Here is a 27,239-nt window from a genome sequence, read left to right on the forward strand (position 1 = left end):
ATCCAAGACTCCTGGGGGCCCTAGCATGCAGGTGAGCTTTATGCAGTCATGGCACTGCCCGAGACTCAATGCCAGGAATGGGGAACTTGGAGGCACTGGCAGACAGAGACAGCCCTGTTTCTCCTACCTGAGATGACATCACCCCCAGGCATGGCTCTTGCAATGTCCTGCAGCTCTCACACAAGGATCCTGACCAAACCCAGCCCCAAAGCTCTTCCCACACCTCCTGTTTCCCCCCCTGTGCATGGCTCCAGCTGCTCTTGGAGCTGACCTCTGCCTCCTGTCAGAGGTCCTCCACCCCTTGCATCCATCCATGCCCTGCTCAGCCACCCACCACACAGGGCCAGCTTTGGGGTCCCCACCAGGCCCCAACACCCCCAGTGTGCCCAGCCCCAGGACCTCACAGGCAGCCCCATTGCCTCAGGCGTGCCCAGCCCTGGCACCACTTCATCCCCACCACCCCGGTGACCGTCCAGCCCCAGGACCCCCTCCGCTCATCCCTAAATCAAACGGCTCCGCGGGAGCTACCCCGCCCGAGGGCCCACAACCCAATCCCCTCGCCCTGGGGGCTGTCTAGCGCCTGGCATCCCCGCACTAGCGCTCTGAGGGTGCCCGGCTCCGGCACCGCCCCACAATCACCCCGATCCCTATCTCCTCGGGGGATGCCCAGCCCCGGTATCGCCATCCCCATCACCCCGGTACTACCCCCCAGCCCAATCCCCCCGCGCCCTATCCCCACCGCCCCGGTATTCCCGAGCCCCGCGCCGCCCTCGCCCGGCCTCCGCAGCCGCCGCCATTGGGCGCCCGTTCGGCTCCGAGGGGGCGGCGGGGCGGGGGCCGGTGCCGGTGCCGCCCGGCGCCGCTCGCTCGGCTCGGCTCGGCTCGGCTCGGAGCGATGCGGCCCGGCCCGGCCCGGCCCGGCCCCGCGGCTCCTCCCCGCGCGGCGCGGCGGGCCCGCCGGGGGGCGGCCGGGGGGCGGCCCGGGGGCGGCGGCGCGGGGAGCCCGGGCCGGGCGGCGGCGGAGGATGGGCAACGCGCAGCGGAAGGGGCCGCGCAGCCAGCGGCGGGGCAGGATGCGCTCGGCAACAGGTACCGGCGCGGGCGGGGCGGGAGCGGACCCGCGCCCCCGCCGCCCCCGGGAGCACCGGGAACACCGCCACCCCCGAGAGCCCGGGCTGCGGCGGCGGGCGCGGGGAGGCTCGGGCTCGGCTCGGGCCGCGGCTCGGCGCTCCTCGCTCCCCGGTCCCGGCGGGTCGCTTGGAGGACGCGGGCAGAGGTCACCCCGGCCGAGGCTTCGCCTCCTGCCGGGGACGGCGCGGGATGAGGCTGGCGGCGGGGCCGCTGCGGTCCCCCGGCGTGTGGGACAGGTGCTGGCCGTCCGAGCTGCGGGGAGCCGGTCCCGTGCAGTGGCGAACCGGCCCTGAGCGCGGGAATCCAGCCTCGAGGTGTGGGGAGCCATGCCCAGACAGTGGGGAACCAACTCCGAGCAGTGGGGATCCAGCCCCGAGGTGCGGGGAGCCAGCTCTGGGCATGGGAACCCGGTCCCGAGGTGTGAGAGGCAAGTCCTGGGCGTGGGACCGCAGCCCAGGCAGTGGGGAGCCGGCCCTGGGGCCAGGGATGCAGCCCCGAGGTATGGGGAGCCAGCCCCCAGCAGCGGGGAGCCCCTGTAGTCGCTGTTCCCGGAGCTGGGCCCCCCCCAGGCAGGGAGCCCAGTGCCTATCCAGCCCCCGCACCCCAGCTCCCTGCTCCCACACATCGCAGCGGTGGTGGGTGTTTGGGGGCTCTTGTTCCACAAACAATCCTGGGTGGTGGGCAGCCCTGCAGCTCTGCAGGGAGCTGTTTGAGGGGGAGCAAAGGACTCACGTGGCGCTGGGAGCGGGCAGTGAGGGCAGGTGCCCTCTGAGGAAGCAGGGTCAGACAAGCAGGACCTGTCTGGTCACTCCTTTGTCCCCATGTAGCTGGTGCAGGCAGTTCAGCAACCTTCCCCAGAGCTCCTGTTCTTTTTCCAGCCCAGCTCCTGGGAATGCCAGAAGAGCCGGGAGCTGGGGTCTGCCACAACTCCTGGCGCCAGGCCCATCAGAGCCACGGAGTTCCAGAGTGCAGCATGCTGGGCTCTGCTGGCCCCAGCTCCTGCTGCCTTTTCCCTGCCTGCTGGCTTGGGAGCAGGACCCAGCAGTGTGGGCAGCAGCAGGGAACTTCCAGCCCTGGGAGAGACCTCGGGAAGATTGCTTAGAAACTGCAGGAGAATGGGGACTGCTTGTCACAGCCCAAATGACTGTCACAGCTTAATAATCAGTGGGCAGAGAGGGCGGCAGCACAACCTGATGCTGTCTAATTTTGCAACTGCTGTCGTAGCGGTGGGTGCAAAGCACCAAAATGGGGCAGAAGAACTTCGGATTGCACAGGGGGGGACCAGGAGAGAGACTGAGCTGCGGGTCAGAGGGGGTAAGAGATATTGGCTGGTCAGTATCCATCACATCACCCTTGGGTCGCCTCCTGGGGACGTGGGAAGTGGGCAGTGATTGGACTGTGGGACTCAGAGGGACCGTGGGATGCTGCCCTGCAGGTCCTGGGGGAAGAGGGATGCTGTGCCAGCCACTACCCAGCACAGTGCCCTTGGCTCCCATTGGCAGGCATGGAAGATGAGCAGTGTCCAGACCACCGGACGCTGCTCTGCTCCCTGCCTGCCTCTCCCACCTGGTGCCACTCAGAGGGAGAAGTAATCATACTTCAGGGTTGTCAAAGGAATTCTTAGACCTCTGGGAAGGGCCCAAGGGTGACTGTGGGGACAGGCCCTGGCCAGAGCTGGTTAATCTCTGTCCTCAGTTCCCCACCAGCCTGGAGATCTCCAGCAGATCTCCCTCAGGTGCCTGGTTTCTCTGGAAAGACCTGCATCTGGCTGCTGGGGGCAGGGAAAAGTGGGATTTGGCACTGCATGGCTCTAAATTCATCTTGGGTGTAAAGCTCAAGCAAATACTTGGACACTCACAGGGCTTCTGGGGCCTCAGTGCCTGGGGGATTCCTGAGCGGTTGCATGTGCTGAGCAGGATTCCATGCAGAGAGGTGGCAACAGGTCCAGGCTGGAGCTTATCTGCCCAAGGGAGGGAGCTGAGGCTCCGTGAGGAGCAGCCCTGTGGTGAGCATGGGTCACTGGTGGTGTGGGATACTCCTGAATGAAGCCTGCGCTTGGGGCAGCATTCTTGGTTCTGCTGCAGCCCTGGCTCCCAGGAGCCTCCATCCTCTGTGAGAAGCCAGCTCAGCTTTACAAAGCCCTGGGGCACGGGGAAACTGGTCCCTGAGGAGCCTTTGCTGCAGGCTTTGGAAGGAGCTGAAGTGAGATGAAGCTCTGGGAGCTCTGGCAGCTCCCAGGACAGAGCCAGGGGGTTCAGAAGGACCCCTGGTTTTGTTAGCTGGAAGGACTGGGGGAGCTGGTGGGCATTGGCTCAGCTGGGCTGGGGGCAGCCACAGGCTCCAGGTGCTGCTTTTCCCACAGGGAGTCTTATGGTTGCTCCATGTAGGAACAGCCACGCTCTGCTGGGAGGACAAGCCCCCACAGGCCGTGTCCCCCCAGGTCACCCACCACTCTCAGATGATGCTCCAGCCACAGCTGGGGGATATTTTGGTTCCGTGAGCCTGTCCAGCTCGGGGAGTCCACCCTGTCCTGGCTCTAGCATCCCCTCCAGGTGCTGCAGGAGGGAAGCACACGGAGGGATGTGCATTCCTGAGTGACTGCCGCGAGGGCGGGTGGATGTGGGATGGGCTGTGCAGAGCCACGGTCCTTCCACCATCCTTCCCCAGGGAAGGAAGAGGGGCCGGGGCCAGGACAATGGGCTGTGGCGCTGACTCAAACAGCCAGTTCCTGGTCACTTCCTCTCCCTGCCGGAGCTGGAGGCAGCGAGGACGGGGGAAGCTCAGTGCTCTCGGCCTGGTTTGAGGCAGGAGCTCCTGGGTGGCCGGAGCAAGTGGCCTCCCCCAGCACTCGCAGCCATGGCCAAGGTGGAGTGGCTCCTGGCACCCTGGCACCGGGCAGGTAAGGCACGCAGCAGGGACGGGCTGAGGTGGGTAGTGGGGGCGGTGGAATCTGCAGGCACTGCTCACTCTGCAGGGCAGGACCCCAGGCTGGGGGCAGCTCTTGGGCACGGACCCTCTGGAGGCCATGCAATAGCCCCCGGGGTCAGTGCTGTTCAGCAGTCTTGTGCCACATTTCCCAGACTGACCCGAGCTGTGGAGTGCTCCTGTCCCTTTTAAATCCTTCTGCCATTCCCTAGCCATGTGGGGTGTCCTTGCTCTAACAAAGCAAGAGAAAGACAGAGACATCCAGCCCGTGTGTCCCCCTGACCACTTATCAGTCCTGCTGGGACAGATCCTGCCTGTCCTGGTGCCTTCCTGGTGCCTTCCTGGTAGTTTCCATGTGCTGGTGGCAGCAGGAGGAAGGACCATGGGACTGTGGACCGTGGGTCGACACAGAAATCGCAGACACCCAGGACCCTCACTGGTGTCACTGCTCTCGCTCCTGCTGTAGCTAATTTCAGGTCTCAGGCCCCTTTGTCCCAGGACCTCTGGCCACATTCCCCTCTCAAGCGACTTCCTCACATTGTCCTGGCTCCGCGGAGTGTAAAACCAGCCGGGCACAGGGGAAGCCATGCTTTCCTGGAAGGACCCCTCTGGAAGCAGACTCTGGCACAGGCAGCCTGCACTGGGCAGAGTAGTGAGCACTGCCTGAGCTTCCACGTGCCACCAAAGTCCCAGCCAGGCCGGGGATGTCATCGTGGGGAGGCTGGTGGGCAGCTGACTGGCCACCCCGTGCCCAGTGGTTCCTCTGGCCATGGCACTGTAATGGGCTGCCAGGACAGGTTGCTGTGCCCGGCTTCCTGAGGCTCTCAGGGAAGATTTGTGCTTGGAGTTTTGCTGGGAAGCACGGGAGAGTGAGAGTTGCAGTATGAGGAGGCTGCCAGGGAGCATGACAGGGCTGCAAGAGGGCTCTGGGCACAGGTCCTACTGCCCATGGTGGAGGGCTTGGTGCAGGAATCTGGGTCCAGCCAGACTCCGGGGCTCCAGTGCCTGCCCCAGTGCTGCCGGGAGCAGTGGATCTCAGCCCCTTGTCAGGGAGCAGCCTGAGTCCACCTTGGCTGGCGTGGTCCCGGGCCAAGCCCTGCTGCCAGCACGGCACAAGCGGTTCCCATCCCCAAATCATGGGTGGATGGCACACTGGGCTCCTCCCGGGCCAGCTTCACCGGCCAAATCCTGCAGCACACATTCACCCCCTCCTGCAAAACTCCCTGACCAGGGCCCATTGCGCTGCTGGGACCAAATGTCCTTGCACACTGCAGCTCTGAGCCCTGCTGATGGACAGAGATGTTATTGGCTGTTTTGCTGCTAATGGTTTTCGTAGAAACCTCATATAAACCAAGCTTCTCCCCATGAGCTGAGGGACTGCCACAGCTGCCGAATCTGTCCTGCTGCCAGCAACTTCTGCAGTGCCCTTATCTCCCCTCAGCACAAAAATCATATAACTCCTTGTTAAACAGAGAGCTTGGAAGAGCCGAAAAGCTCTGGCAGATCTGGTGTGTTGAGACGGTGTTGTTTCTCAGTGTTTGTGGTCCTGCTTGGCACCTGCATGGGAGCACAGGGACATACTGTACCAGGGTCCTGGCATGGCCAAGCTGGGGCCTGGACATGGCACCCTGTAAGGCTCCTGGCCCCTCTGGCCCCAGCCTCTAGCAGGTCAGACACCTGTGCAGGTGGCCCTGCCTCACTGGGGGATTGGAGCTATGCCACCAGACACGTGACAGTGGAGGTGTCCTGGAGAGGGTCGGATTTGAACAGTGCACGGTCTCTTGGCTTTCCCAGTGAGGGCTCATCCCGGGCACAGCACGTGCAAGTGGCACACGGGGCGGGTCTGCTCAGTGAGCACCGCTGCCTTGTGGCACTGGGCCTAGGGGTATCAGCAGGGTGTTGCTTCAGGATTTCATTCAGACCTGGGTGGGCATCTGGCCCTGGGGCTGCCTTGCACGTGGGCACGGCTCCACGTCCCACAGGGAGCTGGTCTGGCAGGTCCGGTTCAGCAGGGGGTGAGCTTGGGACAGGAGGTGTTTCTGTGGCTGCTGCCAGCTCCCTCTGTGTGCTCTTTTCACTTCCTCTACACTAGCTGTGGAGCAGCAGGTGCTTGGCTTATACACGGGAATGTCCCCAAGCCACACGCACCGGCAGCAGGCAGTACAGGATCGAGGGCAGGCCGCGGCACTCGCTCGGAGCCGGCGGCACGCAGTCCCGGCGCTGCGGCACACAGCTCTGGCGGCGAGCTCGGGGTGCTGCCAGGATCGGTCTCGGCCCCCAGGTTCACTGCCCTCGCCCTCTGGCCCGCTCGGTGCTCTGGACCGGCGGCGGCAGTAGCTGCTGCTGTGCCTGTACCCGTTACCATGGCTGCTCTGCTGATGGCGCATCGCCTGCTGCTGCTGCCGTTACATCATTCCTGCCAGCTCTCCACGCTGGCACAGAGGGTCTGAGCGGCTCCAGACGCGCCCCCGGCATCTCCTGCGCGTGGGGAGCAAGCCCGAGAGGGAAAATTTGGCGGTGAATTCAAGCGAGAGGCATTGTTTCACAGGAGCTTCAGCCTGGATTGAAACAGCTCTGATGGCTCTGTCAAATGTCTCCCTGTGGATTCGGGATGCATGGGATGTGGGTGAGTAGGGGTGCTGGCGTGGAGCAGGGGTGACTCAGGAGATACTGAGGGGCTGGGGATCCTGCAGGGATGCTGTTTCCGCAGGAGAGAGTGGAGCTCAGCTCCCCTTCATGCGAACTTCTCTGGAATTCCACCTCAGTCCTTGTGACCCGCCATGGCCACAACACCCCGAGCCTGGACACTGGCTCATGCTCAGCAGGACTCTGAGGCTGCAGAATCCACTGCAGATGATGGTGCTGACTCTGGGAACATCCCAGGCAGATGTCCATCGGCAGGCAGAGTAGGGGATGCTGCCTGCTCCTCTCCGCGTGTCCTGGGGCCAGGAGGGGGCCTGGTGCCAGCAGGGAGCATGGTGAACCCCCCACCAGCAATGCCTCAGTTTCCCTCAGCAGCAAGGCTGGCCAGGATCAGGTCCAGACTGCCGGGGTTGGTGGGATGGAGCTGTCCCTCTGGCTCTGCTGTCCCAGGATGCCCTTCATCTCCCGCAGGCATTCACCACGGGGTTGGAGCCCCTCAGAGGTATTTTGTGCTCTGAGCCTGTCTCTGATAAGCATGGCAGGAGGGTCACTGCCAAGGGCATTTGCTCAGCTCAGCTGCACTATCCTGGCCAGCCGCTGTGTCCTGCTGGACACTCCCGCTTGGCTGGGGCATCTGTACCCACAGATGGGGGTGGCAGCTGGGCTTCCTTGGACACTTACGACCTGCCCTTGTACTGAGCCTGCATGAGGCTGCTCTCAAATCCTGCCTGTCCCTTGCGAGCTCTGTGCCAGTGGCACTGAATCAGGACTGCCGGCTCCTTACACCCCGCTGCCGAGCTGCCGTGCAGTGCTGGGCTGGGAGTGCTGCTCCCAAAACACCCTCGAGCCACTGCTCCCAGGGAGCCAAAGCCTCGGGGTGCTGCTCACTCTGGCACAGTGCTGTCCTTGCACTGCAGGTTTGGGGCATCTGGGTGCCAGGAGAGTGCTCGGCTCATCCATTCTTGCCCCTACCCCTTCTCCCCATCTGGGGAGATGGAACCCTCCATGCCAGCACCTTGGCAATGCCAGCAGCTCAGCAGTGCCTGCACCGCCACCCACGCCGGCTCAGGACTGTACCGTGTCACTCACAGTCCCAAACGAACACGTGTCAGCAAAGAGGGGGAAGCTCCACGGGGGAGGACCCCCGGTACTGTGGGTTCCCTTTCTGGCCGAAGCTGCCCCCGTGGCAGGGCAGGGTGCTGCCACGCTTCCGCCACACCCAGGGCAACCCCGGGTTTGCTGCTGTGGTTTGCCCACGTGGTCAGCACGCAGGGTGGGTGCTGGGGGTGACTCGGCAGCAGGGCCGAGGTGCAGAGGTGAGCTCCCGAATTCCGGGGAGGGTGGCAGGGGCTTGGAGAGCTGCAGGGGCTGCTCAGGATGTCCCTGAGCCCTTGGTGGGGTGTGGCTGCAGCGGGATATATGGGCAGATGAGGAGCATCAGCTGTGCTGAAGTCAAAGGCTGGGGCTGTGTGAGCCAGGCAGTGGGTGCAGCAAGCCAGGATTTGGAGTGCACTCTCGGGGTGTTCTCAGAAATGACAGGGCAGCTTTGAATCCCCCACCTCACCAAAAACAGCAGGTTCTGGGGTCTGGGGTCTGCAGAGGTGAAGGTGTGGTCTGCCCCTGGCACTGTGCGTCAGGGTTTTGGGGAGATGCCCAAGCTTGCCCTGTGCATGGCACACACACGTGCCCCAACACCTCTTGGTTGGTATGGAAACAAGTCAAATTATTTAGAGGAGGAAGAAGGGGTGGGGGGGGAAAAAAGGAAAAACCCCAGTGTTAAGGCCTGTCGTTATGGAAACAAAATATAAAAGTAACTAGGAAGGGGACATGTCACCTTACTTTGGGGTGCTGAGCGTTGTGCAGGCTCCATCAGCTGGGGGAAGGGTGGGCATGAGGGCACCCCGGGGCACAGGAGTGTGGTAGGCAGGAGGACATCTGGGGGCAGGAAGGTGCCTGGCAGCAGGGGGGATGTTTATGATGCAGTGCAGATGAGCTGGGCCACAGCTGCCTGACCGCTGGGGGCAGAGGGAAATGTGGCCTGTGCTGGGGATCCCACGCCCGTTTTGGAGCCATTCCCCTTCGCAGGTACGTGGGATTGCTTGCGCTGCCTCAATCAATCCTCGTGGGATTGATTGCCCTTGCTGGGGCCCGGCACGGAGCAGGCTTTGGCAGCAGGGCAGTGGGGTGTTCTGGGGCTGGGCACTGCACTGCGGGTGGCAGAGGGGAGTTGTTTGTCACACCGGTAATTGGAGCATCTCAACTGATGGGCATAGGGACAGGGACCATGCAGGGGAGGATGAGCCCTAAGTCCCCAGCGATGAGACCATGGTCATCCACATCCCTGTGTAAAGCTCACAGAGACCCACTCTGTGCCTGCAGAGCATGGATGCCCTTGGAGGCAATGTGCCAGTGGTGGCACTGCCATGAATCCGTGCTGGGTACAAACCCACATCCACTCAGAGCACTGCAGCTGGGGCTGCAGTGTTCCCATGGCGAAGCCTGCTTGTGGGAGCAGCGCTCAGCTCCCCAGTTCACTGCTGAGCCCACATCCTTCTCCCAGGGACTTTTCCACCCATCAGGGTGTTTCAGAGGCTCTGAGCAGTCCTCACTAAGGTTTCCTTCCCTGGAGAGCTTCTGGGGCCAGGGCAGGGCGTGTGAGCTCCACGCTGCAGTGCAATGGAAGTGACAGGTCCCTGGCTCCTGTCTTTCAGTTGCAGCTTCTGCTCCTCCACAGTCAGGATGTTGCTCCACCAGAGTGTGCAGCATTTCCTGCGCCCGGGCGCGGTTAGGCGCGGGTGGCAGGGCTGGCTTCCTTCCCCAATTTCAGCCAGCTCCCTTCTTGGCAGCCCTCAGGGACGCTGTCCAGCCCCCAAAGTGGTGGCAGCAATAAGGGCTGGTCCCAGTGGTCAGCAGCCTGCCGGGGTGGGATGCAGCCACATCCTCCCATTCCTGGAGAGCTGGGGTGGGATGAGCACTGTGCTGGCACGGTGTTATCCCACAGCAGCACCTGCAGGGAAGCCACCCCCCACCTGCCTCTGACCCCACTCTCTCCTGCTTGCAGCCACCTCTAACCTGGACCTCGAGAGCAAGAAAACCACCCCCGCCAAGCTGCCATGGCAGCAGCCTGTGAACGTCTTCCTGGCAGCTGGGCGCCCACCAGGCATGGAGCAGCTGCACCAGGAGGCCCAGCTCAATCTCCAGAGCTTGCTGCAAGGTAGCAAGGAGAGGGGCTGGGGTGGGCTGGGTGAGGGTGGTGGGTGTGTGCTGCCTGGGCTAGGTGACCACAATGAGACTGTGAGCTCATTTCCCACAGGCTTGTCTGAGCCACTCCGTGGACCTCACCAGGCAGCAGGAGTTGGGTTCTTGGGGTTCCAGCCTCAAGTAGCCCCTCACCAATCTCTGCTCCCAAGTCACTGCTGCAGTTGCCAAAGCAGGATTATCTGCTGGGGCCATTGAGGCCAATGGAACCACCAGGGCACCCAGGAGCCCCACCACAACACAGTTCTCATAAGGGCCTCAGGGATCTGCCACTGATTTGCCTAACTGGATCAACGTGGCCAGTGATTTTGTTTCCTTCCAGTCTCTGGCCTAGGCTGTCACATGGCCCTGGCTCTGATGCTCCTCAGGCGTCAGATGAGATCAGCAGCCCAGCCATCCGAAAGCTTGTAATCTCATTAAGTGAGCCTGAGCAGCCCTGCTTTCCGCCAGTCCACAGCCACCAGCATTAATTAGCTCAACAATTACAGGATGGGGACACACTGAATTCCTGGCTGTCCCCACCAAGACCCACCTCATCTCCTGACTGTGCCCCGGGAGGAGTGGGGCCAGCTGCTGGGGAGAGTGCTTCTTCAGTCTCCCCAAATCCTCCTTGGGGTCTCCCTTCCTCACCTTCTGAGCTGTCTGTCCTGAGCAGGCATAGTCAGCTAGGCTGTGGACAGCCAGAGGGGACAGTCACCATCCCTTCACGTGCCTCCTGCATTGGGATCTGGCAGCAGGAGCAGGGTCCCAGGTGCCATTTGTCTTGCAGAGGAGTATGAGGAGCAGTACACCGAGAGCAGGGTCACCGGGCAGACCTTCCGTGCTGCTGATCACCTGCCCCTCGACACTTCCCCTGAACCATCACCTCGACCTCCACCTGCCAAACGCCTTGAGTTTGTGCTTATGGTGAGTTCTGGGGTGGCAGGGCGGGCAGCAAGTCCCTGTTTGTGTTCCACCCTTGTCCCTTTGGTGGCTGACATGGTTTTCTTCCCATAGCCCCCAAGCCAGCGAGCGGCCGAAGAGGAGGGCACCAGCAGCATTGTGCTCGGTGCTCGGCCTCCTGACACCTCCCTGAGCCTCCCCACCAGCCCAGACAAGCAGCAGCCCTGGCCCAGGGCTTTCCCCCTGCCCCCCATGGAGGAAAAGCAGTGGCACCAGCCTGGCTCCATCCAGACCAACATCATCCCCATCAATGTCTCTGGTAGGGCAACATCCCATGGCACAGAGGGGGAACACAGGGTGCAGAGATGCGCCCCAGCAGCCGTCTGGGGCAGAGTGTGGGTGGTTGGAGGGGGCTGTGGCTGCAAGCTCTGTTTCTGTGGGTTAGGTGGGCACCGGGGCAGGGAAGGAACAGCGTGGCCATGCTGTCATCACTCCCAGCCATCTCCTGTGCCATCTGCAGCTTTGTGCATCTGGTCCTCTGGCCATGATGCTGGCAGGTCTCACATCCCTGATGTAATGCCCAGCCAGCCAAATCTGTTGTCACCTGGGCTCTCACCACACGCTGTGCACCCGGCCTGTCTCACCTGTCTCCCCTGTCTGTTCATCTGCTCATTCTCTCAGGGCTGCAGCTCCCAGCAGCACGGTCCTGCCCAGTCCTTGCAGACACAGGTGCCATGCTCTGGCCCAGGTCAGAGTCTGGGGCTGGTGGCTGGGTGAGGTGCCCCTTCTGAAGGCCAGAGGTGTCTCTCCACCCTTTCCCTCCATCATGGAGAGCTGTGCCAGGGCCACACTGGTCCCTCTCTGTGCCTCATGTACCCATCCCCAGTTTGGCTCAGCACAGTGGTGTAGGATCCGGCCTCAACAGCGCAGACCAGTGCCTGTCACACAGCACAGGGCTGGTCTCTGTAGCTCTCCATCCATCCATCCATCCCACCTCCATCTGCAGCATTCCCACTGTGCCTCCATCTCCCTCGTGCTTGCCCCACATGGCTCAAACCATCCTCCTGCATCCCACACTCTCACCCGTGTCACCATCCCAGGCTGGGGACATGAAGAGAACACGGGTGATGGAAGGGGCCGAGTTCCTGGCCCGGCAGCGGCTCCTGGCACCGTGGCGTACCGCTGTTTGTTTTGGCTACAGGGCAGCACTTTGCTAGGCACTCAAGTGCTCGTCACTCCCTGTTTAACGCAGAGACCGCGATGAACCCAAAGTCCACCCTGCGGCGCAGACGGACCATTATTGGATTCCCTAACCTGTCCCTTCGAGACCAAGGTGACGGCAAGAACCGCGCAGGCAGCACCTGGGCAGGGCCAGCACCCCTCAGAGCTGCCCTGATGGTGGCACAGCCATCCCGGGACTGGCAGCCAGCCCAGGCACAGATGGGCTCCTGGGGACACCCTGACTGTGGGGAGGTGCAGGCACCACACTGACTCTGCACCCTCCAAAGGCACCGAGGTGCTGGGCACACTGGTGACACTGGGCTGGCCTGGGGCTGGCGTCCAGGGCCATGCCCGTTCGTCCTGAGTCAGGGTTCTGAGACAGGAGTCACCCAGCCTTGGCTCCAGCAGCTCCATGTGCCCACCTTCCCCATGGGCAGACCCTGTCGCAGGGTGCCGTGGCTGTGGGGCACATACCTGGCCAGGTCTTTGCTGGGGCTGGAGAACTGGCCATGCCAGTGCCAAGGGTGTGCATGTGAGAGTGCCCTGAGTGCTTCCAGGCTGGCATTGGACCCTTGTGAACAGCCGCCACTGTGGCTCAGGGACTCTGTCCTGCTATCCCCTGTGCAAGGTGTAGAGAAATCAGAGCCAAACTCTCTGTGGAGGCAGGGAGGGAGAGAGGGAGAAGCCATGGCACCAGCTGCTCCAAGGCAGTTTTCATGGGGTAGGAGGAAGGTTTCTTCCCATGACAGTGGTCAGACCATCAACTCGTTGTCACGGTTCCTCCTTTGGAGTCAGTCAGATCTCAGCCCACCACAGCCTTGAGCATCCCTGTCTGCTGGGGGTGTTCAGAGCAGGGCTGCTGGCTCCTTCCCCGTCCTGGCTGTGCTGTGATCGGCTGGCACTGTGAGGCACCATGTCCCTCCCTGTCCCAGCTGGCAGTGCCTGACCTGGCTCCTCCTGAGCCCTATCTGTGTCCCCGCCGTGGGGCAGCACCAGGGCAGCACTTTGGTTGCCATGGGACTGATGTCCCCATGGGTAGAGCCTCCTGCCACAGCTGCTGATTTGTCCTTAGCACATTGCAGCCAACAGATCCACATTTTATGCCTGGGCAGAGGTGCAGCCTCAAGACTGGCGACGGGCTGGGACAGCATGCGGGGCAGAGCTGTGTGCCTTTGAGTGAGGCAGGATGGTGCTCACCAGGCTCTGTCTCTCCCCACAGGCAGTGCCAACGGCCCCACATCCAGCACACACATGCCCATCGCTGAGCCCCTGTCCTGCAGCTTCGTGCCTGAGACCACGAGTGAGGGGACGACGTGCCAGGAGATCAGCCCTCGTCCACCCCTCTCAGCCCCACTGAGGAAGACCTTCAGTGACCTCGGGGCCCGCTGCTGCCAGCCACCTGCTGCCACGGATGGGGCAGCCAACCCTTGTGCCAGTGCCTGCAATGGGACACAGGGCACCCCTTTTTCCCCACCCTGGAGTCCCCTGGGTTATGGGAGCCCCCCCAGCCTCACCACTGGCCTGGGCAAGGGGCCCACCTGCACCTCGCCAGGCGGCTCTGTCCCATCTCCCAGCCCAGGTTCACCCGCCACCTCCACCTCCTTCTTCATTGCCACAGAAGAGCGCATAGGCAGCAATGGGCCCAGCTTCTTCTCTGGCCCAGTGCCTGCTTCCCCCACCAGCTCTGTGTGCGTCCAGGGAGCCAAGGGGAATTTCTTGCCAGGAAGCCAAGAGGAGCTGGAGCCAGCAGTAGGGCCAGTGCGGCTGGAGGTGGAGCAGGCAGGATGCCGGTTCCGTGAGCGGTCACTGTCGGTGCCCACTGACTCGGGGTCCCTCTGCTCTGTGGACATCACGTATGCTGAGACCCGACGGGGCAGCACCAACTATGCCCTGGGCTACCCCAGCGCCAGCTCTGAGGGCAGCACCAGCACTGACAATATCTCCCTGGGGCTGGAGCCCGAGGGGCAGCGGCGGCGGCGCTCCAAGAGCATCTCCCTGAAGAAGGCCAAGAAGAAGCCCTCGCCACCCACGCGCAGCGTCTCGCTGATCAAAGAGGGGCACGACAGTGACGTGGGGCTCAGTGCGGCACTGCCTAAGGACCAGCGGCCCAAGAGCCTGTGCATCCCACCAGAGCTCCAGGGTCACCGGCTGGTGCACTCCAACCCCCAGGGGAGTGCAGGCAGGGAGCCTGACAGCACAGCTGCCCCCCACCAGTGGCATCTCACGGACTGGAGGGCCAGCAGCGATCCCTACCAGTCCCTCTCTGGCTCAAGCACGACCACAGGGACCACGGCCATTGAGTGTGCCAAGACACGGGGCAGCTCTGAGTCCCTCGTGTCCCCTTCAGTCTCCAGGGCCACGACGCCTTCCCAGCTCTCTGCTGAGGCAGACGTCAAGACCTCCTCGCCAGGCAGGCCCACAGGGCTGATGTCCCCATCCAGTGGGTACTCCAGTCAGTCAGAGACCCCAACCCCCACCATACCCACCTCCACCATCCTCGGGCACTCCCCACACCAGGTCCGTGTGAGGCCGCTGGTCCCCGAGAGAAAATCCTCTCTGCCCCCTACGTCCCCCATGGAGAGGAGCCCCAAGGGCAGGCTGTCCTTTGACCTCCCACTGACTCCACCCGCCCACCTCGACCTCTCAGGGCTGAAGATCTCCCTGAAGGGGAAGACAAAGGTCAGTCGGCACCACTCTGACTCCACCTTTGGCACCAAGCTGGCCCAGAAGACCAGTCCCATCACACCCATCATGCCCGTGGTGACACAGTCCGACCTGCGCTCCGTTCGCCTCCGCTCCATCAGCCGCTCAGAGCCGGAATACAACACCGATGGCCCAGAGCACACGGAGGAGCCAGCACACGTCCTCTGCTCAGGGCCGGAAAGGAAAGTGAAGCCACCTGTGGCAGAGAAGCCACCACTGGCCAGGCGCCCCCCGTGCATCCTGCCCAAGCCCTCAGTTCTGCAGGAGGAGGGTCCCCTGTCGCCCAAATCCCCACCAGGCACTGCCACCAAGGAGACGGGGGTGGCACAGGATGCCGTCGTGGTGGTGCGGAGAGGGGAGCTGAGGAGGGGTTTGGGGGAGCCCCATTTGTCCCTGACCCCGGTGGGGCCCCGACGGCTCTCGCAGGACAGCCTGGATGAGCTGCGGCCAGAGCGGAGTGGTGCCAAGGCGGAGCGCAGGAAGGCCAAGGTGCCGCCACCAGTGCCCAAAAAGCCTAGCGTGCTGCACCTGCCGCTCATGCCAGCCCTGGCACATCAGGGAGCTGGTGTGGGGGACCTGCCACCCACCCCCAGCCCCATCATCACGCTGGACACTGACCCCACCTGCTGCAACCCTGACGCTGAGGATCCGCCATCCCCCAAGGCTGGGGGCACCACAGGCTGGCAGGATGCCAGTGAGCCTGCCAGCGAGCCTGCCTCAGAGCAAGGTGAGATCCCTTATCATGGGATCACCCCAGGGATAGGGGTTCCCCATGCTGCACAGGGGATTCACTGCTGTCCTCTCCCTGCCCACAGGCAGCTCAGCAGAAGCTGGCACGGAGGAGAAGAGCTTTGCCAGCGACAAGACAGCCGAGTCCATTGTGGAGGAGGACGATGAGGTGTTCACGATGTCCCGCACCACAGAGGATCTCTTCACAGTGATCCACAGGTAAGGCTGGTGCATGCACTGGAGGGGACAGCCCCTGCGCCCACTGCGTCCCACCACCCTGACAGCTCTGTGCATGGTGTACCCCTGCCTTGACACCTCCATTTTCCATACTGGGGCCAGTGTTCATCCTTGTGGACAGCCCAGTTGCTGCTGCCTTGAGCAGAGTACAACCAGCAGGGAGGGTGCAGATTAGTCCTACCTGCCAGGAGCATCACCTGCCATGCTTATGTTGCCAACTTGCCCCCGCAGAGCAGGCTGGGCACTACCATGCCCCTTGCTCGGGGACCTCACCTCAGCCCCAGACTGCTCCCACCCATGTTCCTTTGGTGCCTAGGTCGAAGAGGAAGGTCTTGGGGCGGAAAGAGCCTGGTGACACCTTCAGCAACCGACCCACCTCCCACTCACCTGTAAAGACTTCAGGCTCCCCAACTGGCGAGTCCCTGGCAGCAGCGGGCAGCAGTGGGAAGTCTTCCAGCAGGAATGAGGATTTTAAAGCCCTGCTCCAGAAGAAGAGCAGCAAAACCAGCCCTGGTACTCGGCCATCTGCTGCTGAACTGCTCAAGACCACAAACCCGCTCGCCCGGAGGGTCATCACAGAGTTTGCCCCTGAGCTGGACAGTGCAAACAGCCCCAAAAGCCAGCCCTGACCACACAGGGGCCCCTCCAGCTGGAGGGGTGGCAATGACTGCAGAGGGAGCGCTGCTGCAAAGGGCTGTCCTGGCTGCCGGGGAGCCCCTGTATCCTGCTGGGGGGTTCTTCTGCTTTTTTTCCTTATTTGGAGAGCTGCTGGCAGAGAGGCAGTGGCTGGAACCCAAACCCTCATGACTCTGGGCCCTTCCCACGAGGGAAGCAGCTAGAACTGGCCCTGACTGAGCCAGCTTCTGGGATTGAAGGCTCCTGCCCAGGAAGCAGAACAGGATCGTGGCCCCTGGTGTCGCCCCATGCCTGCAGCAAAGCAGCTTGAGATTCTCTGGTCCCTTTCGGCATGTGGTACTTTAAACAGCTTTTCTAACGCACAGTGGTGGTGATGTTTGATTCTCTTCCCTTTGACATTGTACCTTGAGTTTCCCATGCAGACATACCGTGGTTGAATTCAGCTGGACACACAGATGCACTTTGGGAAGACGCCAGGGGTTCAGCTGGATCTGCGGTTGCTTTTGAAGAGTCACAGGAGGTTCCCTGTCACTGCCCTGAGCATCCCCCCATCACACAGGGAACTGGCACCCAGCACCTGCAGCCAGCGCCACCACCTCAAGCCAAACCCCTACCCCTTGAAAGCCCCCAAAATGCTGCATTTTGGAGCTCCTCAGCTCTCAGTCCAAAAATAAACCCCGGGGTTGCCTCCACTGCCAGATCCCTGGCCTCAGTGCACAGGGGTCTGGCAGCCACCCCACTCACTGCCAGCCCCTGCGCCAGGGGTCCTCGCACCCAGCTGCCAAATGGGGCAATGGGGGTGCTGTGCCATGGGAAGGAAGCTCATCCTCAGCTCTGCCTCCTGCATCTCCCCAACAGACTCTGCAACACCTTCTCCTGCCGCCCCAGCCACCAGAGGTCCTGGGATGCTACCAAGACGGTGGCTGGAATCCAGATGGACATCACCTGAGCCACCTCCCTGGTGACTCCTGAGTCCCCCCAGGGTTGCCCACCACTCACCTGTGCCCACTTGCTACCAGGGATCTGAGCAAGGCCAAGCAGGACACGTGCCATCAGGGCATGTGCACGGTGCCATGGAGGAGGGTTTGCACATCCACGGGTGGGATCTACCCCCCTCACCCCCAGCTGCCTCTTCCTGGCCTGGATCCAGCATAGGGGACCAGTAACAAGGCCATAGTGGGAGGAGGAAACATGAGCTCTGAGCTCTGAGCACGAGCATGGCCATTTTCTGCTTGATTTTTTGATCTATTTCCACACACTCCAGCCCTCCTGTGCTGAGGGAGAGCAGTGCAGTGGGTCCAGGCAGCAGCAGGGCACCACGGCAGTGCTTCAGCTACCCCTCCGAAGGGCCTGGGCTGCCCTGGAGATCTCTGCCCCACCAGGAGATCTGCATCCTGTGGGAGCACAGCCCGGGCAAACACCCCCATCCTTACCCTCACCCTGGATCTGATCCCACTGAAGCTCCAGTTGGCTGTGTCCTGGTACTCACCCATCTCTCCCTTTCCTCTCACAGGGCTGCAGATTTAAGCCTGTAATTAAGCGCCAGGCTGAGAAACTCAGGAAAAAAAAAAAAAAAAAAAGAAAGAAAAAGAAAAAAAAAAGGAAAAAAAAAAAGCCCCCACCAAAAAAAAAAAAAAGCTCTAACGAATGTCCACATTTCACCCCCATCCCATGGCCCCAGCCAGTGGCAAAGTGCTGGCACAGGATGGGGTCAGGGCACAGCTTGGGAAGCTCTGGGGACGGGTACATTTTGCACATGACTGCTCAGGAAACCGGGGACAGACCCGGCAAAGGGGGCTGGGAACAAGCACAGGGCAGGGACCCCCCTGCAACACCCCCAGCACCACTGGCAGCTGGAGTGGCCAATGCTGCAGGGGGGGAAATGTCCAAGTGGGCCAGAGGTCAACTTTGGGATAGAGATTGGCCGTGGAATGGAGATCGGCTGTGCGATGGAGGTTGGCCATGGGACGGAGATCCTAATTTCCCTGGCCGAAGAAACATGGTCTTCCTGGACTCTTCCTGGGACTCTTCCTGGCTGAGTGCTCGTCCCTGGCCGCTCGCTCCCTTCTCCCTCTGGCTGCGGCTGTTCCTCTGCGATGGCAGAAGGCAGTGGGGTCCCGAGAAGAGCCCGGCCGGCAGGACAGCCCTGCCCCGGGGTGGGGGCCGCCAAGGTGCCAACCGTGGAATGTTATACTTTTTATCTCGCCAGCTTGGTAAAGTGCTCCCTGCTGCCCGCATGTGCCTGTGCTTCTTTGGGCTGCCGAGGGACGGGTGCTGGGGAGGTGGGCACCCCCTGACACCCCTGAGTAGCTCGAGGTGAACCCGGCCCCATCGGCTGGGGCCTTTCACAGCGTCTGCCACGCACTCGTGTGTCCGCCGTGGCTCCAACGGACACCGTGAGGTGTCAGGGACAGCCCAGGCTGGGCACTGGGGACAGGCCGGAGGGGGGCCGGGGATGGTGTGAGGGGCGGGGAATGGACTTGGTGTCCGGGGGCAGGTGGGATGGATGTGAGGGACAGGGACAGCCCGGGGGGACTGCTGGGGGTCAGCCCTCGTGCTGGGGGAGAGCTTGGGACAGTGCTGGACAATGGGTACAGGCCGGGGGGAGGACTAGAAGCGGGGAGGGGTGGACTGGGACCGAACTTGGTGTTCTGGGGCAGGTGGGATTGGTGAGGGCGACAGCCCTGAGTGTTGGGGACAGGCCTGGGCAGGCGCTGGGTACGGCCCTGGATGCCGAACGCAGCCCTATGTGCCGGATAGCTCCAGCCCCCTCCGGGCAGGCACGGCCCCGGATCCCGCGGTCCCGTGTCGCACAGCGCCGTGTCCCGCGGCGGCTCCGTGCCGGCACGGCGAGGGCAGCTGGGGGCCTCGGGGCGGGGCAGGGGCGGCCCCCGCCCGGCGCGGTGCGGGCAGCACTGGGGCCTTACGGCGACAAGATGGCGCCTAAAGGGAAAGGCGGCGGCAAAGCCGGGAAGAGTGAGTGGTGGGCGGCAGCAGGACCGGCCGGGAGGGCGCTCGGGGACGGCACCGGGACCGGCCGGGAGGGGGCTCGGGGACGGCACCGGGACCGGCCGGGAGGGGGCTCGGGGACGGCACCGGGACCGGCTGGCCGGGGGCCCGGGGGCGGTGGGGGCCGAGCCGGTCTCAGGGCCCGGCAGGGACCGGGCCGGTGTCAGGATGCTCGGTTCACAGGCGGCGACAGCGGCGGCGGCAGCAGCGAGGGCAAAGCACAGGGCCCGAAGGGAGGCGGCAGCGCCGTCAAGGTGAGCGTGTGGGGCGGCGGGGGCCAGGCGGGGTGCGGGTTCTCCGCCCCAAGAGCTGGAGGCTCGTCCCGCCCGCCGGCCCCGCTCGCCACAGCCCCGCTGTCCTCCCCTCTTAGGTTCGACACATCCTGTGCGAGAAGCACGGCCGGGTCATGGAGGCCATGGAGAAGCTGAAATCCGGGCAGCGCTTTAGCGAGGTGGCGGCACATTACAGCGAGGACAAGGCCAGGCAAGGGGTAAGTGAGTGCTGCACCTGGGACAGGGCTATGGGGCCAGGCAGTGGCTGCGGGAGCCTGGGTCCTGCTCGTCACCAGCAGGACCCATCCCACAGCCACGTCACCCACCCTCCCTGCTCTGAGCCTCAAAGCTTAACCCCAACGGTCCTTTCCTGCAGGGAGACCTGGGCTGGATGACCAGAGGCTCCATGGTGGGACCATTCCAGGAGGCAGCATTTGCCCTGCCTGTGAGCAGCATGGACAAGCCCGTGTACACAGACCCTCCTGTCAAGACCAAGTTCGGATACCACATTATTATGGTGGAAGGCAGAAAATAAAATGTGAATGACCATGATGACCTTGTTGACTGCTTGAATCCTGAGTCCCAGACACCTTGGCCTTGGAGCAAGTGGGGCACAACCGGCAACAGTCTTGGAGCCAGCTGGCTGCCCCTGCCACTGTGCTGGCAGAGCAGCTCCTGCCTGGAGAGGTAAAGTGTCCCTGGGAAGGGTGAAACAAGAGCCTTATACAGATGTTGAAGTCTCTGTTGCCTGGCAGGCCAGCCTCTTTATCTCCTGCTGTGGAGAGAATGGTTTGTTAGTGTAATGAGGGGCCCAGGCTTTTATCTGCAAATAGAAATCATGCAGAAAGGGACACGGGGGGCCCCAGGGCTGGGTCTCCATCTCTATCCTCCCCAGGAGGGTGCAGAGAGCTCCCGTGGTGCAGGTTGTGCTCCAGGGTTGCAGGACAGTCACTTCAGTGGAGGGTAGGTAACACTGGAGCAGGGTCAGGCCAGGCAGGGAAGGGCACTGGGGACAGGAGGGGAGGAAGAGCTCTTCTGAGCACAGACTCGCTTCTTCCTACCAGTTCCACCTTGCCCACTCAGAGCTTGGGGAAGAAACTGGATAATTCAGGTTTGAATAAGAAAAAAGCCACTAAACACTCGTGTGCCACTTCTTGCCTGCCCCTGTACTGTGGAGTGTGCAAGGGAAGCAGCCCAGCAAGGTTCCTGCCATCTCAGGAAAGCAGGCCAGAGTCATGATCCTCTTCCTGCCCACAGAGCCCTCAAACCAGCCACAGCTCCAGGAACAGGCACCAGGTTTGTTTACAGGTGACCACCATGCACAGGGCTCAGAGATGAGGAGGAAACAAAAGGTCCTTCTCTTCACTCCCTTTTCAGGGAGTATGGAACGCTCAGAGAAGCCCGTGAAAGGCTTGCTATGAAAAGCAGACACTGCCCAATGTAATGGTGCTCTGTTAATAAACCACTTGTTTCCAGTCTACCAGAGCTCTGTTCTTTCTTTTGGCGAAAGCACATTGGCACAACTGCACCAGCAGAATTAGATCCGTATTTGCTGTGGTTCCAAGTGTGGCTCCAAAGAGCTCCTCTCCCAAACTGCACAGCTCAGCCAGGTGTGGTGTGCTGTGCTACAGTGTGGTATTGCAGAAGGCAGCATGCCATGGCATAAGGAAACATCCATATCTGCTGCTGTGCTTGTCACCAGGTGAGGCCGGGAGGAGTCAGTCCCAGTGACAAGCACACCAGACTGTTGGTGAGGGGCAGAATCACTTAAAGCCAGAACCAGGAGCTTTTGAGCTGCTGGTTTGTGGGATTGAGGCACGCAGCCAGTTTGCTGACAACACTGAGCTGTGTGGTGTGATCACACACTAGAAGGGAAGGATGGATCCAGGGGGACCTGGACAGGCTGGAGAGATGGGAATCACATGGAAAGTACAAGGTTCTACACCTGGGTCAGGGCATTCCCAGGCACAGCTACTGAGAAGGGATTGAGAGCAGCCCTGGGGGAAGGGCTTGGGGGTGATGGTTAACAAAAAACTCACCATGAACCATCTGTAAGCATTCCTAGCCCAGAAATCCCCCATGTCCTGGGCTGCATCCAAAGGAATGTAGGCAGCAGGTGAGGGAGGGGATTCTCCCTCTCTACTCTGTACTCCCAAGATCCTGCCTAGAGTCCTGCACACAGTTCTGGGGCCCCCAGCAGAAGAAGGACATGGAACTGTTGGAGCAAGTCCAGAAGAGGCCATGAAATTGATAAGAGAACTGGAGCATCTCCCCCTGTGAAGAAAGGCTGAGAGAATTGGGGCTTTTCAGGTTGTTCAGCCTGGGGAAGGTTGTGAAGACACCTCATAGCACATTTCAGTATCTGAAGGGGCCTACAGGGGAGCCAGAGAGTGACTTCATCCAGATCTAGAATGATAGGATATGGAGTAATGGATTCAGGCTGACAGAGGGCAGGCTTAGAAGGGATACTGGGAATAAATTCTTTCCTGTGAAAGTGATAAAACACTGGCAGAGGTTGCCCAGAGAAGCTGTGGCTGTCCCATCCATGGAAGGGTTTCAAGACCAGGCTTGGGGTAACCTGGTCTAGTGGAAGGAGTCCCTGCTTGTGGCAGGGGTTGGAACTTGAAGGTCTTTAAGGCACCCAAATGATCGGTGACCTTCAGTCACACAAACTGGCTTATTTAAAACCCAGGAGGGAAGAGCCACAGTAGCCCAAGGCTGGGCTGTACAGTGGCCATGGGACTACATTGTCCCCATCTTCTCAGGGTAAAGGACCAGCAGAACCTAGAGGGTAGAAAGGTGAAGCCAGGACTACCAGCATGAAGAGGGATTTAGACATCAACAATACAATTTTTTATTAAATAACCAGACAGGAACATGAACCATTTTCACCTTTGTGAGCTGACTTCACAGTGAAGTTCCCTCCACAGCATCCAACACCTAGATGTTTGGACTGGTTCCTCAAGCAGGAGATGCTAAATTTGCTCTGTCACATGAGCATATGGCAAGCACCAGCCTGGAGCTGGCTCAGAGATCCCAGGGCCGTGGTGCAGCCACACGGCAACGAGAAACAGCCAGACTGTCTTCACAGAGCCACAAGCATGTCACTTCTGGGCCAGCTGTCTGTACAAGTTCAGAGTCAGAAGCATAACTTCAGGATCTCCACTTTTTATGTCAAGAGCTTGCAGGAAGCAGTCCAATGCCTCCTGGAGTTTTCCATCATTCTGAAGTTTCTTCCCACTGTGTACCAAGGTGTCATAATCTGCAGCAGGAGAACTCTGCCCAATGCCCTTTTCAGAGCTGCTTTCCTGGGTGAAGTAGTCAATCTGCTTGCCTGACTGGAGCTCAGTGTCACGCATGGATTCCTCCTGAGATGACTCTGGTTCCTCTGCCTCGGACTGCTCAGATTCCACACTGTCTGGGTGGGAGGACTCTTCACTTATATCAATTGTTTCTCCAGTGGGTTCTTGTTCAGGCTCAGCAGATTCCCCAGTGCACTCCTCAGCTTCATCTTCCACAAGCCCCTCTTGCTCCGCATCACTATCATCGTCTTCCTCATCAGTGGTTCCCATGATTTCCCCAATATCCTCCATCTCATCTACCAACCTGCTGACAAACGAGCGCCTGGAAGCATTAGACCTGTTTCCAGTGTTATTTAGTTGGGGAGAAAAGATGGCTTTAGCTCTTCTTGTGTCATATTTAGGGGTGGAAGCGCTAATTCCCTCTGGAAGTCCGTGCTGAGTGCTGTCCAAGGGAGAAGAGAGCACTTGTTCAGGCTGCTCTTCACTCTCACTGTCTGAAGCAATTCTGTTTAAGCATTTCTTCCTACCAAAAGTAAAGAGACCACTGCTTTCCTCCAATGCTTCAGTCCCTTGCAAGGAGGCATTTGGCTCTTCTTCAGCTGTGGGACAGGGTTTGCCATGGCTATTGGTCTCACTTGGCCAAGTTTTGTTAGGAGATTCTCTGTCTGGAGATTTACGCAAGCTTTCTGCCTGGAGTTGTAAGCTCTCCTTCTCAGAGTGTTCCACTGATCCATCTCTATTTGAGGCATCCTGCCATCCCTCTTCAGACTCTTCCAAAACCAGATTGAAGTCAACTTGATCCTGGAAAGAAGGAGCAGATGTACCCTCCAAGCTGTCTTCCAGCACATGAGACTTGTAGAGCTCAGCATTGATTTCTGGTGTAACATTTGATAAACTCAGCACTGCAGAAGAAGAAGCTGGCTCAGGAACATTGTTCTGCTCTGTCCCCAGGGCAGTGTGTGGGTCAAGAACCTGAACTGACACTTCTGCATCCCTTCTAGGATCATCAGCCATGCCAGACTTGGAGGAATTGTGACAATGCCCAGACAGGTCGTTCCTTGCCTCAGGCAAGCTGTCTGGATGTACCTGCAGATGTTGTTTATCTTGGAGGCTCTGACTCCCTTTCTTGAGTGCAGGGGATGATGGTGTAATGCTAGATTCAGGATTTTGCTCAGGTTCTTGTATAACAGATTGTTCTGCTGTCTTACTGGTACTGAGCACTTCTGTCTCCATACTGGACACATCTTCTGCCCATTGCCCTTCATCCACGTCACCAACAGTCAGAGTTGTCATTTTGGAGCTGACATCGAGCACCTGGGCCTCATCCTCTGTAAGATCAATAACTTTGTCTTTTTCATGTGCATCAGCTACTGGTGGTGAAACAGAGTGAATTTTGTCATTCAGCCCTGGAGAAAACTTCTTTGGCCCAGAAACTGATCCTGATGGTCTTTGCCACTTCTCTTCACAAGCATTTCTGATCCCCTCCATCCTCTGATCTCGGAGCTGGGACTCCAGCTGGACCAGCTCGTGGGCTTTCTGTACCCTCTGCTGGATGTACTGCTGGGCTTCCTCGCTCTCCACCTGCTCCTCATGAGCCATCTCCCTTGTGTAGATCAGATCATGGTCAGAAATGCCAAACATCGCCAGAGAATGCAGGTAAGCAAGGTGCTCATCCAGCTGCAGGTCAGACTTCCTTTGCATGGCGTGCAGGGACTGCAGCTGGATCTGAGTTGCAGATGTCCGAGTATCTTCCAATGTGAAGAGCTCCCTTAGTTCCTGTTTGGAGAAATAACGGAACGGGTTCTTTTTGTCACCAGTGGTCTGTCTGATTAACGAGTCCTTGAATACCTGCCGCCTGTATATCTTCTCTTCCACAGTGCCGCAGGTGATCAGTCTGTAAATCACTACGTTCTCTTTTTGCCCAATTCTGTAAGCTCTGTCCACAGCCTGAGCATCAGTTGCTGGATTCCAGCTGGGATCAAAGATCACCACTCGGCTGGCTGCTGTCAAGGTTATGCCAACGCCCCCAACCTGCGTGGTGAGCAGGAAGACAGAGTAGTCAGTGCTGCTCTGGAAGGCATTGATGCGCCTCTCCCGCTCCGTCAGGTGGGTCACTGTGCCGTCGATGCGCAGGATCAGGAATTGCCGGCGAGACAGGACAAGCTCTATAATATCCAGCATCTTCCTCGACTGTGAGAACACCAGGGTTCGGTGTCCCTCTTCTCTCAGCCGTTCCAGTAGTCCCACAAGGAACTGCATCTTCCCAGACTCCTGGATCACAGTCTCATCAGAGAGATGATCTATTTTGTTCATGCCTGAAAGGACACCTGCTTCCATCCTGTAATCCTGCTCAAAGCCCCCCTGCTCTTCCAAGCCCAGCTGGATACAGGCTCTCGCAGACAGAAGCCTGGGGTGGTCACAGAGTTTCTTCAGGACTGTAAGCTCAGCCAAAGGCGATCGGGTCGTCATCAGCACTTCCTTCACATGATCCAGGCAGAGAAAATTCTTGTAGATTTCTTCCTGCACTGGTGACAGGTACACCCACACAACAAAGTCATTTTTCCTAGTGAGAGATGGCATGACAGGAGCCTTGTTCTCACTTGGATCCTCAGGAAGAGGAGTATTCGCTTTATCAGCATAATAGCTTTTGATGTCTTCCTTGGTCCTTCTGAGGAAATAGGGCTTTATAATTGCCATGAGATTCTCTGATATCTTTAGCCCCAGTGCTTTCTCACCTGGAGTAGCATCTTTCTCCCTTGCCCTGGTAATGGGATTCTCATATTCCATTTTAAAAGTTTTGGCCGTTCCCAGGAGGGAGCCTTGGCAGGCAAAGTCAAATAAGGACCACATTTCCTGCAGGTTGTTCTGCACGGGGGTACCTGTAAGCAGGATGCGGTGCTGGGCCGGGATTGCGTACACACACTTGGTTGTCTTGTTTGACGGGCACTTGATCTTATGTGCTTCATCAAGAATGACATAGTCCCAGACAAACTCCTGCTCGTGGCAGCTGGCCAGCTGCTTCCAATTGTTAATAAGCATCTGGTAGCTTGTGATGATAATGCCATTCTTTCTCTGGACCCTCTCCAGGTTCCTGGCACGCTCTGTCTTGCTGGTGCCGTGGAACTCCTTGACGCGTAGGCCAGGTGTCCAGCGAGCGAACTCAGCCAGCCAGCTGCTGACCAGGGTGGTGGGCATGATGAGCAGGACGTGCTGGATGAGCTCAGCATCGAACATACCGGAGAGGAAGGCAATCACCTGGATGGTCTTGCCCAGGCCCATGTCATCTGCCAAGATGCCACCAGGCTTGCCGTCCCGGTGCAGGTGGTACAGGAATGCAACACCTTCCCGCTGGTGCTGGAACAGCTTCCCGTGCATCTCCCCGTAGATCAGCAGGCCGCTGCCGCACACATCCACGAAGCCCTCAACCTCTTCCTCCTCCTCCTGCTCGGCCTCGGCCAGCGCCTCCTGCACCCGCTGCATGCGGCCCCGCAGTTTCTCGCTGGGGCGGATGGCAGCCGCCAACTGGAACAGCCGCAGCGCCTCCCTCAGGTCCCCGTCCGTCGCCGCCGCCTTCGCGCTGGTCACCAGCCTGGAGAAGTCACCATGAGAACCGGGCGGCCAGGCCCGGGCTACACCCAGGAGTGCCGGCCCGCCACCCCCGGCCCGGCCCCGCCCCAGCCTGCCCGCGGCCCCCCGCAGTCTCCCGGCCGCTCAGCCCCGTTCCCGCTCACCCCCGATACCGCTCCTCTTCCACCGCCGCCTCTCCCGGCCCAGGGGCGGCCATGGCTCCAGCTCTGCCGCCCTGCGTTTTGAACGCGGCCCTTCCCGTCCCGCACCGCGCCACATGTAAATCGGCAGCGCCCACAGCCAATCAACGCCGGGGGCGGGAGCAAAGGGGCGGGGTCGAGCGCTCTCCGCACCTCCTCCCGGGCCGGGGGGCACGGGGATCAGCGCTGGTCCCGTCCAGTCCCTTTCACGCCGGGTGGTGGGAAGCGAGGGGGAACATCCGCGGGGAACTCGGCAGACACAGAAGTCCCCGCCGCCCACGGTGCCCTCCCGGTTCCTGCCGCGCCGTCGGCGGGCGGGCAGGGGCGGTGGGGGCCTCCCGCCAGCAGAGGGCGCGGCGGCGGGCGCCGCTCTGCTCCGCGCCCGTGCCCAGCGCGGAGTCGCCGGGAGACCGAGCGCTGCCATGGAGGCGCGCGCCGCGGGCTGCGGCCTGCTCGTATCCACCGGGCGCGGCGGGGCCGGGCGGGCGGGCGGGGGGCAGCGGTGGGGCGGGGCAGGCCGGTGA

General features: G+C 60.7%; 3 protein-coding genes across 7 annotated transcripts; 2 read left to right on the forward strand and 1 right to left on the reverse strand.

The window, feature by feature from the left end:
* The first annotated feature begins 1,018 nt into the window (after positions 1-1,018).
* On the forward strand, positions 1,019-16,729 carry NHSL2 (NHS like 2). Of its 5 annotated transcripts, none has more exons than XM_040084002.1 (8): positions 1,019-1,089; positions 9,761-9,913; positions 10,727-10,863; positions 10,954-11,158; positions 12,041-12,172; positions 13,280-15,490; positions 15,579-15,711; positions 16,046-16,729. In XM_040084002.1, the coding sequence occupies exons 1-8, from the start codon at positions 1,026-1,028 to the stop codon at positions 16,356-16,358; spliced, it is 3,348 nt and encodes a 1,115-aa protein (XP_039939936.1). In that variant the 5' UTR covers positions 1,019-1,025; the 3' UTR covers positions 16,359-16,729. The 5 variants fall into 5 exon arrangements, with proteins under 5 accessions (XP_039939936.1, XP_039939937.1, XP_039939940.1 ...); XM_040084003.1 differs by having other exon boundaries at positions 12,092-12,172; XM_058423226.1 differs by lacking the exon at positions 1,019-1,089 and adding an exon at positions 6,473-6,682.
* A 2,528-nt stretch (positions 16,730-19,257) lies between these two features.
* PIN4 (peptidylprolyl cis/trans isomerase, NIMA-interacting 4) lies at positions 19,258-20,198 on the forward strand. Its single transcript, XM_040084237.2, has 4 exons — positions 19,258-19,341; positions 19,558-19,628; positions 19,745-19,864; positions 20,023-20,198. Exons 1-4 carry the CDS (start codon positions 19,302-19,304, stop codon positions 20,179-20,181), a joined length of 390 nt encoding a protein of 129 aa, XP_039940171.1. The 5' UTR covers positions 19,258-19,301; the 3' UTR covers positions 20,182-20,198.
* Positions 20,199-22,476: 2,278 nt separating this feature from the next.
* ERCC6L (ERCC excision repair 6 like, spindle assembly checkpoint helicase) lies at positions 22,477-26,778 on the reverse strand. The gene is made up of 2 exons (XM_040084236.2): positions 26,680-26,778; positions 22,477-26,537 (listed from the first exon to the last, which is right to left on the reverse strand). Exons 1-2 carry the CDS (start codon positions 26,730-26,732, stop codon positions 22,751-22,753), a joined length of 3,840 nt encoding a protein of 1,279 aa, XP_039940170.1. The 5' UTR covers positions 26,733-26,778; the 3' UTR covers positions 22,477-22,750.
* Between the last annotated feature and the right edge of the window lie 461 nt (positions 26,779-27,239).

This window comes from Hirundo rustica, chromosome 21 (genome assembly GCF_015227805.2).
Source record: "Hirundo rustica isolate bHirRus1 chromosome 21, bHirRus1.pri.v3, whole genome shotgun sequence".
Taxonomy (NCBI): Eukaryota; Metazoa; Chordata; class Aves; order Passeriformes; family Hirundinidae; genus Hirundo; species Hirundo rustica.